General features: G+C 40.2%; 1 protein-coding gene across 2 annotated transcripts in view; it reads left to right on the top strand.

Annotated features, from left to right (window-relative positions):
* Nucleotides 1-19,695, top strand: part of LOC126187917 (mitogen-activated protein kinase kinase kinase 13) — a 496,875-nt gene that overhangs the window by 453,605 nt on the left and 23,575 nt on the right. For both annotated transcript variants that reach the window (XM_049929273.1, XM_049929274.1), the window contains exons 2-7: nt 7,526-7,782; nt 10,398-10,581; nt 15,371-15,562; nt 17,702-17,860; nt 19,048-19,315; nt 19,400-19,668. In XM_049929273.1, coding sequence (XP_049785230.1) covers nt 7,526-7,782; nt 10,398-10,581; nt 15,371-15,562; nt 17,702-17,860; nt 19,048-19,315; nt 19,400-19,668 — 1,329 coding nt within the window. The remainder of the gene's footprint in view (nt 1-7,525; nt 7,783-10,397; nt 10,582-15,370; nt 15,563-17,701; nt 17,861-19,047; nt 19,316-19,399; nt 19,669-19,695) is intronic.

Here is a 19,695-nt window from a genome sequence, read left to right on the forward strand (position 1 = left end):
TTCATGAAATCGCTTCAATCATTTGTAATAGCCCTGTATATTGTATACATACATGCCTTTCCACAAATTTTCGTTCCTCGCTTCCGTCTACATACACTACTGGCCATTAATATTGCTACACCACGAAGATGACGTGCTACAGACGCGATATTTAACCGACAAGAAGATGATGCTGTGATATGCAAATGATTAGCTTTTCAGAGCTTTCACATAAGGTTGGTGCCGGTGGCGACACCTACAACGTGCTGACATGACAAAAGTTTCCAACCGATTTCTCATACACAAACAGCAGTTGACCGGCATTGCCTGGTGAAACGTTGTTGTGATGCCTCCTGTAAGAAGGAGAAATGCGTACCATCACGTTTCCGACTTTGATAAAGGCCGGATTGTAGCCTATCGTGATTGCGGTTTATCGTATCGCGACATTGCTGATCGCGTTGGTCGAGATCCAATGACTGTTAGCAGAATATGGAATCGGTGGGTTCAGGAGGGTAATACGGAACGCCGTGCTGGATGCCAACGGCCTCGTATCAGTAGCGGTGAAGACGACAGGCATCTTATCCACGTGGCTGTAATGGATCGTGGAGCCACGTCTCGATCCCCGAGTCAACAGATGGGGACGGTTGCAAGACAACAACCATCTGCAAGAACAGTTCGACGACGTTTGCAGCAGCACGGACTATCAGCTCGGAGAGCATGGCTGTGGTTACCCTTGACGCTGCATCAGAGACAGGAGCGCCTGTTTCATGTTTTCTTTCGGGCGACATCATTTCCTTAAGTTTGTTCTATTGACAAATAGTTGACTCTCTACGAGTTTTTTAGTTTTGTTTTCTAAATTCTTCTGGCGATGGTGATGGGAGTTACACTGAAGGAAAGGCGCGCCATATCGTTTATCTCTCAGCTAGAAACTTGGGAGGCTTAAGTTTGTCATACACTGGTATTGCCTACAGCAGAAATAATGCGCGCAGGAAACACGTCACACGTAATCGCATGTGAGTTACAAAGTACGTCCTGTATAAAAAAAATACGCGAGATTGTGCGAAAGGAGGAGAGAAGAACGACGCCAACGCCAGTCCTATCACTGCCACAGAAGATAGACCCACCACGAAGTGCAAGAGGCAAGAACAGCGCCGAAGCGCTGACAACAAAGGAACCTAGCGCTTCCTCAGGGAGGCACTAGGAGAAGGAAAAGGTGTCAGCACCAGCAGCTCTGGCCGGTTTTTGCAGGTTTCCCGTAGACTGTAAGGTGAATACCTGAGCTGTCCCCCAAACTTTCCGCAAATAAATTCCCAGTTGGTAGATATAAGCCCTCCCCCTTCCCCCTCAGAAAAAGAAATAAATAGAGCCCCAAAAGAACAACGAACATCTCACGGCTGAATAGTGCTCAAACCCTAAGGCACTCAAACAGCCCGCCTTCCTCCTTAAGAGGAAGGAATGAAATGAACGAAAAAAAATAAAAAATAATTCAAACCAAGATACAGTTTCTGTAAAAGCTTTAGTATGTACCTTGTGAAGAATGTTATGCAAACATTTGTGTCTGGCACGGGGGTTATAATAGCTTGCAAAACTGATTAGAAAGCAATGCGTTGAAAACAACAAAGGGAAAGAAAAACTAAATTTCTTGATAGAAGCAGAATGGCATTGAAGCCTATTGTTGCACCTAAAAAAATTGTCAGTGACTTCTGAGTGTTAGATACGTCTAAAGAACACAGTGTCAACGAAACCAGAGGGGCAGAAGCTGTATAAACAAAGCGTTAATGGTAGAGCGGCCATGGCCAAATGATTTTTTAAACTGTGTGTAACCCTATCGGCTACCGTTCAGGATGTATTTAGGCGTTTGGCCCAAAATTCTCTTCAGTGGATTTTGACATTAGTTTGCACTCCCCCTGAAACAGTAATAAGCAGACGCTGCCGTGACACGTTTTATACGGGTATAAATATTTTCCCATGAGTCGTGAAGAGTCAAAATCTTCTCCACAAAGAGAGATGGACATTGAAAAGAGCTCTGCAACACGAGCGACACACAAAGTGCAGTGTCAGTGGTCTGACACCTGTGGACTTTAATACGTATCGAGTTTCTGAGCTGACAGCGCGTAACGGCGTTATCAGCCCTGCTATGTCGTCGTCTGCTGGAGACGCGTGCCTGCCCTTGTCTCTTCACAATTGCTGAAAGGAATACAACCGAAACAATCCCAATAGCGCTGCAAATCCGAGGCGACGTCAAATTTATATTTGATTTACAACGTGAAAGGCATTTATCGCGGAACGGCCTTCTTCTCGTGTCCCCAACGGGCTGGAAGTTTTATTTTACAGTGGTATCAAGTTATTAAGTTGCGAAGAAGAGCAATCGGTTATTTTCAAGCGTGATGTAACACAAAAACATTGTTACCTATGCAACAGGTCCGAGTCTCAGGTTGAGTTGAAAGAAGCCTAACCTGTCTTTGACTACAGGATTGTGTGCCGATTTGAACTTCTAGATTCGCATATTTTACCGTTCGCCTCGCTTCTGCACAATCTTTCATTGATTGTATCAATACCCGTTTGTATTGTGATATATTGTCAAATTTCGCGAATATTCCACAATCTCGTACTGTTATCGTCAATTGTAGGCTTAAACTTAATTGTGCTCTTTAAAATTTTTGAGAACAATAGGCCCATATTCGTTCAAAACAAGCGTTCTCCAATTTCATTGTATTCAGAGGCTTACAAAATTATATTTTCGTTAGTTAGCGGTACGAGTGTTTTGGATACGTAACATATTTCATCGTTCACAGTTGTTGCCAAAGAATACGTCACCCCTCAATTTCATTTACATCAACGCAAATACACGTGCGTTGTTGACACGTTTCGGAAGCTACCATTGTCTTTTGCAGCCGGGCGGGGTGGCCGAGCGGTTCTAGGCGCTACAGTCTGGAACTGCGCGACCGCTCCGGTCGCAGGTTCGAATCCTGCCTCGGGCATGGATGTGTGTGATGTCCTTAGGTTAGTTAGGTGTAGGGGACTGATGACCTCAGAATTTAAGTCCCATAGTGTTCTTTTGCATAATCTACGAGTAATTTGTAGAAAATTGGCGTTTCTGACTTAGTTACTCTAGCAGATATTCTACGTAGCGTATTTAGTTACATTTAGTTTTCCCTTAAAAAGGGGTAGCGTATTATCTACATTTATCGTAAAAAAACCCTCTTTTCGAGTTCGCTAACAACTATAATTAACCTCAGAACGTTTTAGTAAACTAGTAATCTTTGCCACAGGTTCTTGTGGTGCCTTAATAGAAATCTCGTTTTGTACATTTGCTTCAATTCTTATAGGAAATTAGCAACTTTTTAGCTCAACAAATTAAAATATAATCAGTGGGCTTAATTTAAAGTTATTTATGCACTGACCTTTAATACATTGCACCAGCTAAAATGTAGCCCCTCTGTGAATGCTGTATCAGACACGGGATGAGTTAGTTGACGTTTGTAAGCAACTGGAAATCACCATGACTACTGATAAACTATTGGCAGCTGTCATGTTGCCTTGGATGGAGAATCATCGTCGGATGTAGAAGTAACTTCGGATGTGTCCCAGGGAAGTGTACTGGGACCCTTGCTGTTCATGTTGTATGTTAATGACGTTGCAGACAGTATTAATAGTAACCTCAGACTTTTGCAGATGATGCAGTAATCTATAATGATGTACTGTCTGTAAGAAGCTGTATAAACATTCAGTCAAATCTTGATAAAGTTTCAAAGTGGCGCAAAGATTGGCAGATTGTTTAGAAATGTAAAACTGTGCACTTCACAAAACGGCAAACCGTAGTGTCCCATGACTATAACATCAGTGAGCCACTGCTGGAGTCCGTCAACTCTACAAATACCGGTGTGTAACACTTTGAAGGGATATGAAATGAAATATCACACAGGCTCAGTCGTGGGGAAAGAGTTCGTTGGTAGAATACTGGGAAGTGCAATCATTCTACAAATGAGATTGCTTACAAATAATTCATGCAACCGGTTCTAGAATATTGCTCAAGTGTTTGGAACCTGTACCAAATAGGACTAAAACGAGATATTGAACGTATACAGAGAGGGCAGCACGAATGGTAGCACGTTTCTTCGATCCGTGGGAGAGTGTCACAGAGATATAGAAGAAATTGAACTGGCAGAGTACTGAAGATAGATGTAGACTATCCCAAGAAAGTCTACTAACAAAGTTTCAACAACCGGCTTTAAATGATGACTCTGAAAATATGCTACAACCCCCTACGTATCGCTCACAAGGGATATTGAGGAAAGATTAGAATAATTACTGCACGCACTGAGTCGTTCAAAGGATCATTCATTCTTCCCGCGCTCCATACGTGAATGGACTGGGAAGAAACTCTGACAACTGATGCAGTGGGATGTTCCTTCTGTCGTGAACTTCATGGATGTTTGTAGATTTAGATGTTGCGTTATTTTTGGACTTCAATTGTCAGAAGTAGCGTTGCGGATAATACAGTAACTGTCCTGAGTTAGCTGCATCTGCTAAGATCGGTCATAGGTAAACGGTTAAATATAGAAACATGTATTTATACCTTTTAATATCAATCTCTGTCGCGTTATACTTCCTTCACTTGTTCCTAGCTATTAGATCACAGTAAGCGTACATTTAATTATTACAGTGTTCGTGAAAGAGTGAAACAGTAAAAAACTGTTTCGGAATTAAAAAATAACATTTTAGGTAAAATACGCTTCATTCTCTTTCTTGAAAGAATTCGAATCATTGGCTGTAATAACGTGAAGTAGTGCAAGCTTCACGATTAATTTCTCGACGTGGTAAAGAAGTTTCCTTAAATAATAACGCAATCGTCTTAATTGTAGATTTAATGTAGATCAAAAAGTTTCGATATTTAGTTTTGATCAGATCGGAGCGTGTGACCAATGTTCTAATTATAGAATATGTTGCGTTATTTTTGAACAATACAGATGTTGCGTCACGCTTCGCAGTATTGTTTAGCGCATTTTTCTGAAGCGGCAACAATTTCGCTGCGGGTAAAATATCAGCAGCCAGGGCTATTGCACAGCTGTACTATACCGGATTTGAAGCTTGATGAACGTATCCATTAATTAAAAGACAAACTGGACGCTTCATCTGCACAAGGAGGTTGGTCTAGAGAAACTCATCTCCGGCATCTGTTGACTTTCTTTTGAGTGCTCGACTCCTTGTACAGAATCAATAAAGTCGAAAGACTGGGCTGCTAGTGTTTTAATTTCATATATCATTAACGATTTATGCGGAAAGCTTGCAGCTGTGTCAATAACTATTTAAATAAAAAAGTTACTGGACCAGTTACGCTTTTATACTAATCGTCACTCTTTTTAAGACATAAATTTCGCAACAGATCACACAGCACAAATCGTAATGCTGCTGTGCTGCAACGCTGAGTCAACAAGGAGGCAACATTGAAAGTTAAGGTTGGTAGCGACCGGAAATAAGTGAATAAGTTCCGTCCTCCATCAATACATGTACTCAGACACAGATAAAGTTACTTTGATGAATACTATAGCGGCTTTGAAAGAAGGAATGCTGTTCTTACAAACAAGTGTGTGCAACTTCGAGCTCTTAAGTAAATTCATTTCAATGCGATTAAATGACTAGTTTCTGATTTATTTGAGCCGAGGTTTCGAATTTCAAGTGTGTGTGTCAGTGTGGTTGTGATCTGACATTTTACCGATGTGTGAGGCATAAGCTGCGAAAGAATGTAACTCATCAGTTTTAACTGTAATATTTTAGCAGCAGAAAAGCAGTTTAGACATCTCATTTCTGGTATAAACAAAATCTTCCGCCCAAAACTTGACGTAAACGCGCATGCCGTGTCGTCTGCTTGTGAGCGCTTGCTTCCACGCTAACGTCACTAGGCCAGCCAATGGCAGAGCAGAGCGCTTACTGCCCAACCTTATTATTTAGTAACCTTGCATGTACTGTACCACCATTAGCCTCCTCGCACCCCACACGCCGAAAGTTATCTAAGCTGATTATATATGGAGATTTTGCAACAATTTTTTCCAACAATGTTTACAACGTTTCCTACTACTACTAGGTGGGAGATGTTTGCATCTTGGAAACATGTTTCGAAACGCACGAACCGCTATCCATGGCAGTGTCGGTACAGGTGATAAGAGACAATCGCTGCTGCACGGCGCCAGCTTATGTTAACTAAATTTCAAATTCAGATTCCATCAAAGTTTAGTTGTAGTCGTATACACCGCGAAATGAAATGGAATGGACAAGGTAAGAAATTGCTGAAATGGCATCTTCCTATGAGTCAGAGGGTGCCTGTGAAATGTTACGAATTAAGAGATTGCCAGAGTCCTGTATGAAGTGGGATTGAACATTTGCCACCAAAAGAAAAAAAAAAAAAGGTTTTGCTGTGTGCGTGGATGTGGCAGGGGCATCGACTAGCATAGATTTCACTGTCATCACTATACAACGAATATACCAGGGTGTTCAGAAATTCCCGTTACAAACTTCTAGGATTTGCAGACGGAAGTGATTACATAATATTTTGAATAGGAACCCATGTCCTGGAAACGTACGGTTTCCGTGCTACAGCCATTTAGGAACATGTTTGCTCGCTAAGTATGTAACAGGGTAGCCATGGTGAGTGGTGGTTGCGCTGAATCGGCTGATGTCATTTGAGGCCTGTCTGTCTACCCCTCTGAACAGGTTCGGGCCTCATTCAAGTGTCCGTGAGTGTTAGAGCAAGATGGTTGAGTACTCGTCTGCAGAATATACTTACATGATCCTTCTGAATAGCGAAATTCACGGTCGTGGAAGAGCTGCGCGTCGCCTTTTCGAGATGGCACTCCACAACGTCCGACTCCATCGCATACACTTTACGCTACAGTTACGCAACGGCTTCGAGGAAGAGTACCTCCACTGCCTGCAGGCATGACTGTGGTGCTCCAAGGAGACGCCGCACACCCAAACTGAAGAGGCAATTTATTTGGCTTTTAATAAGTGGAAGTAGTAAAAAAATTGATGTACTGGGTGATGCCAAATCATTAATTTGTAAAAGTGGACCCTTTACCAGTATGTTTTCAAATGGTTGTAGCACCAGTTCTAAATATTACCTACTCACTCAACACTACAAGGCGTAGAAATTTATAACGGGAATTTACGAACGCCCTGTATAAATCAGTGCTGGACAAACTGAAGGTACTATTTTAGAGGTTGCTTGCTTGGGTATTTGAAATTTATTTGGAAGACTCTGGAAAACTGATAGTCGCACCCTCCTAAAATTTTTGGCTTTCTGAGAAACAAATGGTGCTACCATATTTGCCACAATTGCAACATTGGAGAATGGCATATTAGTAGATTTACAGAATCTTAAATTCCATATTTAGATCCCCTGGCAGGTTATTCCCTCCACTTGCTCAATGGCTTCTCTTTGCCGTAAGCTGCTACACGTCTGTTTTCGCTTATTGGTCAATGCTGAAAATGACACGTGATGTGCTTATAGCAATTGAGTGATGCAGTTTGTGACCTGTTTGTGTTTCAGCATCCTGTGCATCCAGGAGGAGCTGGGACAGCTGAGTGGCAGCCCCACGGCAGCGGAAGAGTGCTGCGGGGGCGGCAACAGCCCCCTGGGCGCCCAGGCACCCTCACCGCCCCCACCGGCCCAGGCAGAGGTGTGCAGCGCCGGCCCCCGCGGCCCGCAGGACCGAGCCGGCTGGATCGATGGCCTCATCGGCTGTCTGCGCCCCGTCTGGACCATTATTGGCAAGGCCGCCTCACACGAGATCAAGAGCAAGCAAGGTCAGTTTCGCTTCCGTCTGTCAACAACAACCGTGTTTGTACGTTTTGTCGGTGCAATAGATACAGGTGAACAGACGAGGTGTCGTACTAAATGTTCGTGTTGGACTCGTCACTGCAAATTTTCAATAAAAATCAGAAATTTCAAAAATATCTGCTTCTGTCATCATCAAGAAAGCAATTTACTGCCAAAGAATTTTAGGAAATACGTAGGCCTATATGTAACAGATGCAGTTGTGTCCACTGTGACCGTAGTGTCTTTGTTGCCATCGTAATGTACACTGTAGTGCCAGTGAGGTTCCAGAAGGTACCGACATGGATGTGCAGCTGTGCTGACTCCAGTACTGTGGCCAGCTGCACTACATTTCTCATTTGAAGATCTGTGGCATGAAAAGCCTGATTGAGATGATCCCACAGATTATTGGTTGAGTTTAAATCCGTGAAATTTGGTGGCTTGTACACTGCGAAGCATGGGACATATTGCATTGTCCTACTGGCAGATGCTGTAGTGCAGAGGAAAGACGAACTGCACGTAGGGGTGGTCGTAGTCCCCAAGAACAGATATATACCAGTGTCATTTCACTGTGCCTACAGAATGACAAAATTATCCAGAGCATGTCAAAAAAACACACATTCATTGACAGTTTCTTTTAAAAGTATGAAGATGATCTTCATACATTGCTTCTTGAAATAAGATTTCATAATCAATAAGCTTTCTTTGAAAGATATTTTAAGTAAGTTTTAAAAAGTTAAATTTTTCTTTATGTTTAAGCTTGCTTGCATTTTTATTCATATAACCATTTTACAAACATTATACATACAAAAGCAATGATTTTTGTTAAAAAGAAATGAATGTTTTGTAAAAGAGATAACTCATCATATACCTAGTTTACATATTTATTATGTAAGAGTTCTCACTTCGTTCCATTGTAAAGATCCCAACTTTTTGTTTGTAAAATAGGGTGTTTGTAAGAGTTATCACAGATCAGTTCTAGGATAGATTAGTGGAATATTTCACCAGGGTGGGTAGAATACTGAAACAGTTCATTGCAACTGTAAATGAGGCAGTATACTAAATTATTTTGCAAAATGTTTTTGTATGAGGGTATTTTTAAATTTCCTGTATGAATTCCTAGTACAAGCAGAGGGTGATGAATTGATTATGATTTAGATAAGAATCCATCCTCTTACATCTTCTGGGCAAAGGAAGAGAAGTGATTTCCTGTTGCTGAACTAATTATTACAGTGACAGTGGAGAAACAAAGAACAAAATGTGACTTGTGATGACTATGAATTTCATGTATCCCTTGGCATTGGATATTGTTACCGCATCATTTAATTGATTACAAATATAGAAGCAGACAAATTACATTGAAGTGGACAGTTTCACTTGTTTGTTACTGGTTCACAGAAAGCGTTCCTCTCCAGGCAGAAGTTCATACTGAAATAATGCTGACCATCACCCTTTGCATAACCTAAGAATTTGTAAAAGAGATCAAAAAGTAAAAAGAATTTTGTGTTATTCAGTGATACTAGCACTCTTGCCTAATATGACCAGTGACTAACTCTTCTCTAATATTGTATGGTAGTGAGAGACTGCAAAGCACAAAGGACACACCAATGAAAAAATAATGAATTTATTTTCTGGGAAATACTTTTTTTGTATTTGTAGAACTGATAACATGAGAATTAAGAATCATCTGATAAATTTATTTAATCTCTTTTGTTTCTTGCTAGCTTTTTTTTTGGAATGTCCTACTTTAGAAGAAGGAAGAGGAAAAAGTTAATTCTTAGATAATCACAGGTAATGTCTTGGCTTTCACAGGAAACATATCACTCCAAATCAACAATTAAAAAAAATATCCTCTTTGTTTCCTGGATAAATATGATATTGTAAGTATGTGATGTCTTTGCACAGTACTGGCACTAAGACTGAGCCACCTGAAACAAACTAAATTTCACATGTAATTGCCACAACATACGAGCAGTGAAAAATATCTTTACACACACATTATTACAAATGACTAGTGTAGCCCAGAGTTAGATGTGCTATGGGACATGAAGGGAAACAAAGGACCAAACTCAAACAAATATATAGGAGTCACAAGGGAGTTTTAGTCATAAAGATGTTCAAGAAGTTTTACTCTCCTCAAGTCTTTGGCATTCAAGAGGAGTCACCAAAGGTAGACAAGCTTATAGTTATTTAGCTGAGTAAGGAAGGAGAGATGTCGATGGAATAAATAACAGTAAGTAAATTTCTCATGAAGGCAGAAAATTAGAAGAGAAGAAAGTAAAAGAGATACGAATGGAACTAAATGCAGACAGTGAAAGAGTTCAATTAAAAGAGAAATTGTGATTGTAACAGTGTGGATGAGCATAAAGTGAGAAATAAAAAGTATAATGGTGGAGAGGGCAAGGATGTAGTGCATAGAAAGCTATCAACTTGGCAAGCTGAGAATTACAGATAATTTGTTTTTCTGTAATGTGTTCTTTATTTGACTTTTCTGTGGCTGTGAATGAAACAGAATTATTTTATGAAAGCATACCAGTTTGGTTGTATGCACAATGCATTTTACTTTTAATTGCATTCATAAAAAACCAACTAATATTTTTTACAGATGACTGGGAAATACCCTTTGAAGATATCAGTGATTTGCAGTGGTTGGGATCTGGAGCTCAAGGTGCTGTTTTCAGTGGCAAGTGGAAGAAGGAAATGGTTGCGGTGAAGAAAGTACGTGAACAGAAGGAAACTGATATTCGGAATCTCAGGAAGCTTAATCATCCGAATATTGTACAATTCAAGTGAGTATTTCCATAGAGCTTACATGCATTACCTACTGACTGCTGGTAATCATTAGCTCAATGTTGTTTGTAAATAGCACTATTTACCAGTTATTCCACTTTTTACAATGCTTTTGATTACCCATTTTAAATCTATTTTGGATGTGCACCTGCCACATTATTTCATGCACACTTTTGAAAATCTCCAGTAATCTATTTCCAAACTCCATTGCCTATAGAAACTATAAGAAACTTGGGACCTAAAAGATATTTAAGTGCATAGTAGTGTATGCTATTTCCAAGAATTCATGTAATTTGCACTGCATTTCATCCCGCAGAGGTCTTTACAGTCACATTACCATAGTCTTCACTACTTCTCCACTCATAGCACACTTATATTACTAAGTCACTATCCCAGGCCACAGAATCCACACCCAATTGCAGGTTACATATCTAAGGCTTCCAGGGCACCAAAAAAACTGATTTTCAGTATTTCATATAAATAGTGATCGGATTTAAAAATGTAAAATGCAGAGATAATCTAGTCACGAGGAGGTCATATGTGTAAGGTTCAACACAGACAAGTATTACAATTATAAACTGTAGGTTTGTCTTGACGCAGCATAACTCACTACATGTGCACTGTATCCATTGTTGCTTGTGGCACCATCCCTTGTATCAGGCAGTAAACAGCGAAAAATTGTCCTCTGTGCACTTTCTTTATCATGTGCATGCTTCCATGCATTGCTAAGTGCATAGTTGGTGTCTCTATTGAAGTTGTTTTCACATAGTCTAATTTCAGCTGCTTCCCTGATGATATTCTCAACAGTTCAGTGCGTGAGCAAGTTTTATCATTTGTTCAGACAAAATCTTGTGTTTATTTAACAGGCTATGCTCAGCCACAACTGATTTTTCCAAATATCTGTATTTAATGTGTCACTGATGCTCAACACAATGACTGGCAAGGAACCTGTGTAAGCTGGCCCGCATAACCATTGCCACACTCACAAGAAATATTGTAAATTCCCAGCCCACCCAAGCTGAGATTATCTTTAATAGGTAGCAACATTTCTTTAATTTTTCTGAGTGGCTGGAAGACTGGTCTGATTCCTTGTCTGTTTAGGACTCTACCTATCTTAATAGTTTCTGCATCGCAGAATGAAAGCTGCACTATGTGCTAGTCCTCTTGGCTTGTTTGAATGACATCATGTCTCGGTTTGGTCAACAGTGTTGAGCTAATATCATGGACAGAATACCCATTTAGAATACCATCATCAAATAGTTAATCTCAGAGCTGTGGTGGTCCTTATGTGAAATAATCCTGGCTCTGGTTACTAAGCTCTCCTCTGAGCTGGATGGCGAAAGATGTGTCAGTGAAGACACACAGATCTATAAGCATCATTTACTGTACATAAAATGGCTGAGTAATCCTTCTGATTTCTGTTTGATCAAGATGTCTAGGAAAGCTCTTGACCACCTCCTAGATCATTTTAATTCCCTGCATCCTAGCATCAAGTTTACCATGGAGGTGGAAAGTGATGGAAAGCTTCCATTTCTGGGTGTTCTGGTGTACATAAAGGATGATGGGACACTGGGACACAGTGTTTATCGAAAGCCTACGCACACGGACTGTTACCTGCATGCTTCTAGCTGTCATCCATTGTTCCAGCGTACAGGGGTCCTGCGGACGTTGGCAAGAAGAGCTTATGCCATTTCAGATGGAGAAAGCTTGACACAAGAATTGGACCATGTCAAGGTTGTGTTCAAGCAGAATGGCTATACAAATAAACAGATCCATCATGCTTTCCAGTTCGGACCTTTGCCTGAACCGCCAGAAGATACCTGCAAATCAGTGACTTTTCTGCCTTTTGCTGGGAGCATTTCCTGAAAGATAGGAAGAATTCTAAAAATATATCATATCAAAAGTATTTTTCGTCCTCCAGCCAAGATTTGAGCGCTTCTTGGCTCTGTTAAGGATGACTTGGGTTTGAGGTGTGTACAAGATCGCTTGCCACTGTGGGAAGGCTTATATTGGTCAGACAATCCAGACCATTCAGGACCGATGTGTTGAGCACCAGCGGCACACACGGTTGCTTCAACCTGAGAAATCTGCAGTGGCGGAGCACTGTCTCACCAAGGGACATAAAATGCTGTATGATGAGACACAAATGGATGCCCCTGCATCTCGCTATTGGGACTGTGTTTTAAAAGAATCCATAGAGATTTGTTTATCAGATAATCTCATTAATAGAGACAAGGGTTATCTTTTAAGTAAGACTTAGAACCTGGTGTTATCAGACATTTAAAAACAACGGTCTGTGTTTCGATCGTCGGAATAAAATTTTTAATTTTTGATAGTGATGTCTCGATTTCGCCTGTTTCCACCACTGGTGGTGTGGTATGTTTACTTGTGCTAGCGGGCAGTTACGGTACCTTTTCGCGCATGCGTTGTGGGCCATCTGCGGCCTATATAGGGGCCGCTGCTTGCTCTGAGAAGTCAGTTCTGGTGAGATCGTGTACCGGCACTCTCACCTGAAGATGGTGGCCAGTTGGACCACGGAAATATTGTGTCAAGATGACGTTATGATCGGGCTGCACACCTGAGAAGAATATTATGTCTAGGAAAGGTAACTTCACATCCTTCTCCAGTTGTAGTTATATCTTATGTTGGGATATATGCTATTCAAGTAGTTGACAGACTGCTAGAGTGCATCACTGCTGTGCGACCATTTTAAAAAATAATCATTAGCATATCAAAAGAAGTAGGATTGATGGAAGAAACTGCTGTTCAATGCTCGTTCTTCAAAATCCTCCATGAAAAAATTCGCTGTTGCAGGTGACACTGGTGAACCCATGGCTGTTCTATTACTCATTTCTTAGCAATTCCCAACTGTACAAAAAATAAGTGGTCATAAAATTGTGCTCAAATAATTTCAAAATTTCAGGAGAGAAATGAGTGTCCAGCAGTTTCCCAGATGTGTAGGTTGAACAGAAACCCCGTGTACAGAAAACTGACACATACAGACCTGTATCTTAATGGGCATAGGTTTCATTGTTCAGTTTAGAAGAGCATTATGCTGAACACGTTAACAGCTTAGAGGCAGTGAAAATGACTTCAGTAGAGACACTAGCTATGCATTTAGTAATGCGTAAATGATAAAGAAAGAGCATAGAGCAATGATGGATACAATACACAAACAAAATCTGTGGACGTAGAGGGCTTCGCCTCAGCATGCACCATTTCCGTGTTGTCATCATGACATCTACCTTATTTCTGTATTTATGTGTTAACAGTGTTCCTCTGATGACCACTGAAGATATGGGGCTTCATATGCCTATCCAACCTGGTGCTCCCTCACATGAAAATCTCACTATTACTAAGGTGATATTTTCACACAACATTCCTGTGATTGTGCTTATGAATGTGCAACAAGAATCATTCTGAAAATTGAAATGGGATTCTACTGTGAGGAGCACATTCCTCCATTCACTCACAGTCCCTTGTTGGCTGCAGAGTAAACAGCCCATCTCTGCATTGCCATGACTGAATGAGACACAAATGATGTGAGGCAGCTGACATACAGGCCAAATGCTCTGATTGTCTGGCATAGTTTTCTCAGGAGACTGCAGTACATCATGCAACTGTAAGTTCTACGTACAGTTGTCTTGTTGACATCACTGAGTTTTCTTGTGGGGCGCCTTCTCTCTGTCACCCTTGAACTGGTACATAATAAGCATTATGTGTTTCTGGGAACTGTAACCACAAGCTACTAAGAGTGCCGTTTGGTCCAAGCGTTCTAGCCTTCCAAACTGGATCCAAATAGTGTATTTATGCCATTACAGTATTAACTTCACCTACAGACTACCATCTGGTTACAACAAAAAAGCAAACAATATTGTGGGATTATGAGTCTAATACCATTGAATTTCTCTATTGCATCACTTGTAGAATGAGTTCCTTTGTTACACGGATAGCTGGCCGCAGTGTTTGAGGGGTTCTAGGCGCTTCAGTCTGGAACCGCGCGACTGCTACAGTCACAGGTTTGAATCCTGCCCCGGGCGTGGATGTGTGTCATGTCCTTAGGTTAGTTATGTTTAAGTAGTTCTAAGTTCTGGGGGACTGATGATCTCAGATGTTAAGTCCCATAGTGCTCAGAGCCATTTGAACCATTTTTTTTTTTGCTACACGGATACCACAATTCAGTTTGTGGGGAAGTCTTGAGCATCACATACAGCAGTTTGTCACATAGTCTCTTTAGAGTTCCCTCTATCTTCCTCTTTATGTTCAGTTTTTGGTATTAGTGTAGCAGTAGTGTAATGTGTACATGAATTGGAAAGAATACAGTTCAAATACTAGTAAAACCTCATGTTGAGATGGGCTTGTAAGAAGACATTGTGAAATGCACAAAGGCCTGCAAACACAATAAAATTGAGGAATATGTGTCAGTAATTAGCTGGTAATTCAGAGAAGATGGTAAGAAAATGCACAAGTTCGTAGTAGCCAACGAAGTTAGTGGTGTAGTCCAACCCCCACTCCTCTCACCTCCAATATCCCAGCAGTTGAACCTGGCCTTAGCTACAGTTTGGCAGGAGGCTACATGTGAGGTTGTAGTTTGGTGGTTGTGCCTACATATAAAAAGTGGATTAATTTTTGCCAGTACTTTTGAATGAAAACAAACATTTAAAATTATGAAATCTTTCTGTAAAAATGTTCAGTATCAGCACTGTTCTTCAGAAAATAAAATGAATTTGCATACAAAAAACAGAAGACTGCATACACTTTATAAGGAATTAACCTTTTTTTCTCCAGGGGAGTTTGCACACAGGCTCCATGTTACTGTATAGTCATGGAGTATTGCCCATATGGCCCTCTGTACAATCTGCTTAAGGATGGAGAAGAAGTACCTCCTGCTCGTCTTGTGAGGTGGTCAAAGGAGATTGCTTCTGGAATGAATTATCTTCATCAACACAAGATCATTCACCGAGATCTTAAAAGTCCAAAGTAAGTCAGAAAATGTTTGTTTGTATCATCTGTTATTATTGTTTTCAGTAACCAGTACAAAACTGCTTTTAATTGCAGATTAAAGAAATTTGAATGTATCAATTGTAAATTCACAGCACTTTACATAAATGATTTGAGTCCTTTGGCCAAAGTAATGGCGTTATCAGCTAAGAGCTATCATTTGTGTCAGTGCTGCGTGTTAACGTCTTTACAGAACAGCCATTTATGTGGTACATGGATGTGTCACAGTAGCTAGCTTCTTGAATTTTTGCACCCTCTGTCCTACAATGTGTATCATTAATGATCAATCTTTGCATTACTAAAAACTTGCTGACCAGTGTACTGGTAAAGCTGCTACATCATAGGGCATAAATGTGATTTATCTTTCCTCACATATCAGGAATCAGTCTTAATGTCCAGCATATGTCCATGTGTGGACAACTGAATGTAGCTGACTATCCAGATTATTACTTGCCTGAATGTAGTCTGCACACCTATTAAGTATTGGATCAAATTACTGAGTGAAGTGCAAGTCTAAGTATAATTCCATAAAATTACAAATGATGATTCTGGGATTAATTGTACCTACCTGATGTTGACCTTACTTTTCTGGAGGCAGAGAGAGCCACTCAGAGGCAGACTCCACACTTATTATGATTCTCTTACCCCAGAATAGAACACAATTGAATAATTTATTTCCATGTAGCTGTGTGAAAACAGTAGCGTACAAAGAAGGCTAAATAAAGGAGTGTGGAACAGTTGAGTAAATCTGACATATCCAAGCTTGCCATATTCCATATTAAAGTAATACAGGGGTATTCCAAAGGAAGGAACAGATTTCAAACGTGTATTGCTTCCAAACTACAAAAGATACAACACACACAATTCCAACATTCCTGGAAAGGGAAAAATTCAAGTTTTTATGCATTCAGTGCGAGCACCGTGTGTTACATGACAAATATCGAAATAGTGGCTCATTTCCTACCACACATGGAGCAGCTGGTCTCTCGTTATTGGATTCAAAGCTTCAACAGAGCGATGTTGTTGACTTTAAAAGCGTGTCAGGCATAGGAGGGATAAAGTGCAGTCTTTTACGTAACCCCACAGATAAGTCACAAGGTGTGGGGTCAGGAGATCTGGGAGGCCACTGCCGATGAAGTTCATCTTCTGCTCCTCCTTCTCTTCCAATCCAACATCTCAGATCTCACACATTGTGACTTTTATCTGTGGGGTTATGTAAAAGACTGCGCTTTTGTCCCCCCTATGCCTGACACTCCTGAAAGTCTGTGACATCGCACTGTTGAAGCTTTGAATCCAGTACCAAGAGACCAGCTGCTCTGTGTGTGGTAGGAAATGAGTCACCATTTTGATATTTGTCATGTAGCACATGACGCTCACACTGAAAGCATAAAAACTTGAACTGTTCTGTTTCTACAAATGTTGGAATTGTGTGTTTCTATCTTTTGCAATTTGGAAGCAATAAACATTTCAAATCTGTTCCTTCTTTTTGAATACCCGTGTACATATGACATAATTGCAGCAGAAATGATATCTCAGAGTTCCAGAGGTGTGTTAGCCCATATTAAAAAAAGGGAGGGGGGAAGATTGGGGTTTAACGTCTTGCCAAAATCGAGGTCATTACTCATTGGCGATGGAGCACAGGTTTGGATTGTTATCAAGGATGGGGAAGTAAATCGAGCAAGCCCTTTCAGAGGAACCCTCCCTGTATTTGCCTGGAGCATTTTAGAGTAATCATGGAAAATCGAAAACTAGATGACCGGACACGAATCTGAACAGTTGTGCTCCCAAATGTGAGTCCAGTGTCATATCTTCCAAGTTATTATGATGACACAACTGTTTAGCAATTGAAGAGAATTAGCTGTGTTTCACTGAAAAGTGAATACTTACTTAGAATTTATAATGAATATTGTGCCACCTGAATACACAATGTCAGGATTTCTTTCTGTGTCTGCCGGTGACTCAATACCCCTACTATGTAATCAGTTGTTGCCTTTACTTCTAAATTGTTTACAGTCTGCTGAAAAAATTTACATACTGTATTTACTAATATATGTATTACTTAAAGCAATTTTTTCTCTAGATGTTTACATTAAGTAAATTAATTTTCTTCATTTTTAGTGTTTTGATTGGAAGAGGAGAAATAGTGAAGATAAGTGACTTTGGAACAAGCCGTGAATGGAATGAAAATAGCACAAAAATGACATTTGCTGGTACTGTAGCCTGGATGGCTCCAGAAATTATACGAAATGAACCATGCTCTGAGAAAGTAGATATTTGGTGAGTAATATTACACTGTTAAATTACACCTTTACACACACCTCTCACCCCCCAACCCCCCATCCCCATCATCATACTAGGTAATATACAGTGGCGTCAAATAATAAAATCCATGGGACCGATGACCATAGCAGTCTGGTCCCTTTAATCCCACAAACCAACCAATAAAATCCATGAATTCATCACTGTTGCCAAATAGTAATACAAATTACATTGTCAGTCATAGAAACGTGCCAGACAGTGCACTCACCTTAAGATGGACTATTTGTGTAACATGAGTGAGTGCAGAGTTTGCCACACTTTTATGATTGGTGATGTAATTTGTACTACTGGTTGACAACAGTGATGAATACAGGGATTTTATCATTTGGTGCCATTGTATATTGCCTGGTATGATGTAAATGTTTTATGAACCTGATGATGGTGCGTGGACAGAAACTGTTTGCTCAATAAAGGAACTTTATCAGCGGCTCTTGGTGGTAAATCATGACCACCTTCGAATATTTACAAAGCTTCTTAAAATAAATTTCCAGATGCTTTCCTGCACTTTGTGCCCATGACATGATGGTTTGTGACTACTTTTCTATCCTCCTAGTAACTGCATCTTACCTTTGTTTTTCCTGTTTGTATCCTTCATCTAGCAAGCAAGATTTTCAATCTGTATGTTTATCAGGCTTGCTCCATTGCCCTTGTTTTGACATCTGGTAATCAAATAACCCTCTTCAGTTGAAATTACTGCTTGTATACAATATCTGTATTGAAAGAAAGTAATTATTTTCTTTTGTATATGAAACATATGAAGACAAATTGCGGTATGTGGGACTGATGAAAGAGGGAAACTAGAAAATAGGCCGTCTATTTTCATATCTTTTTTAGCTACATTTAAGATTGTATATTAATCAATATTGGTACATTACATACACATTTAAGTAGTAGTTAAAGTGAATGTTAGCCATTTCTTCATTTATTCACAGTAACACTACACTTTTAAAGATAAAAGGTTTCTAAATAATTGGCAGTATACTTCTTGTATTATCATAACCACTTGTAGAAAATAATACTTTTGCTAAGATTCTTTTAAGAAAGACTGTATCCTGTAATTTTAATATATTATTACTGCTATACAAAACCAGTTAGTCTGATGTCTTTATTGTTGGTAACTCAGGAAATTTTCTGAAATTTAAAAGGTCTTATGGTGTTGTGCTGTGGGAACTGCTGACCTGTGAGGTGCCCTACAAAGATGTAGACTCATCAGCAATTATGTTTGGAGTGGGGAACCATTCCTTACAATTGCCAATACCAAGTACCTGCCCGGATGGCTTCCGCCTCCTCATCAAGCAGTGCTGGAGTGACAAGCCCCGCAACAGGCCATCATTCAAACATATTCTGATGCACCTCGACATTGCAGCTGTTGAAGTGCTTTGTACGACTCCAGAGAAATATCTTAAAACCCAGGTTTGTATTAAATTGCTGTTTCATAATTAGAGAAGTGTCTTGAATGTAATGAAATCATTTCCATAATTTATTTTGTATTTACAGGCAACTTGGAAAGAAGAAGTGCGTAGCAAGATGTTGCAGCTGCAGTCTAGTGGATCACGGTTGCCCAGGTGTGAGGAAGATCTTGTAAAAAGGAGAAATGAAGAGCTGAGGCATGCACAGGACATCAGAGAACACTATGAACGGAAGCTGGATAGAGTCAACGATATTTATCTTGAAGTACATGCACAGTTTCTCCAAGTGGCAGAACAAAAGAAACAATTGCGTGCTAAGACAAAGCAGTTGGAACAGTGGGAGCAACAACTGCGAAAGTAAGCTCTTCTTGATGCACTTATAAT

This window comes from Schistocerca cancellata, chromosome 5 (assembly GCF_023864275.1).
Source record: "Schistocerca cancellata isolate TAMUIC-IGC-003103 chromosome 5, iqSchCanc2.1, whole genome shotgun sequence".
NCBI lineage: Eukaryota > Metazoa > Arthropoda > Insecta > Orthoptera > Acrididae > Schistocerca > Schistocerca cancellata.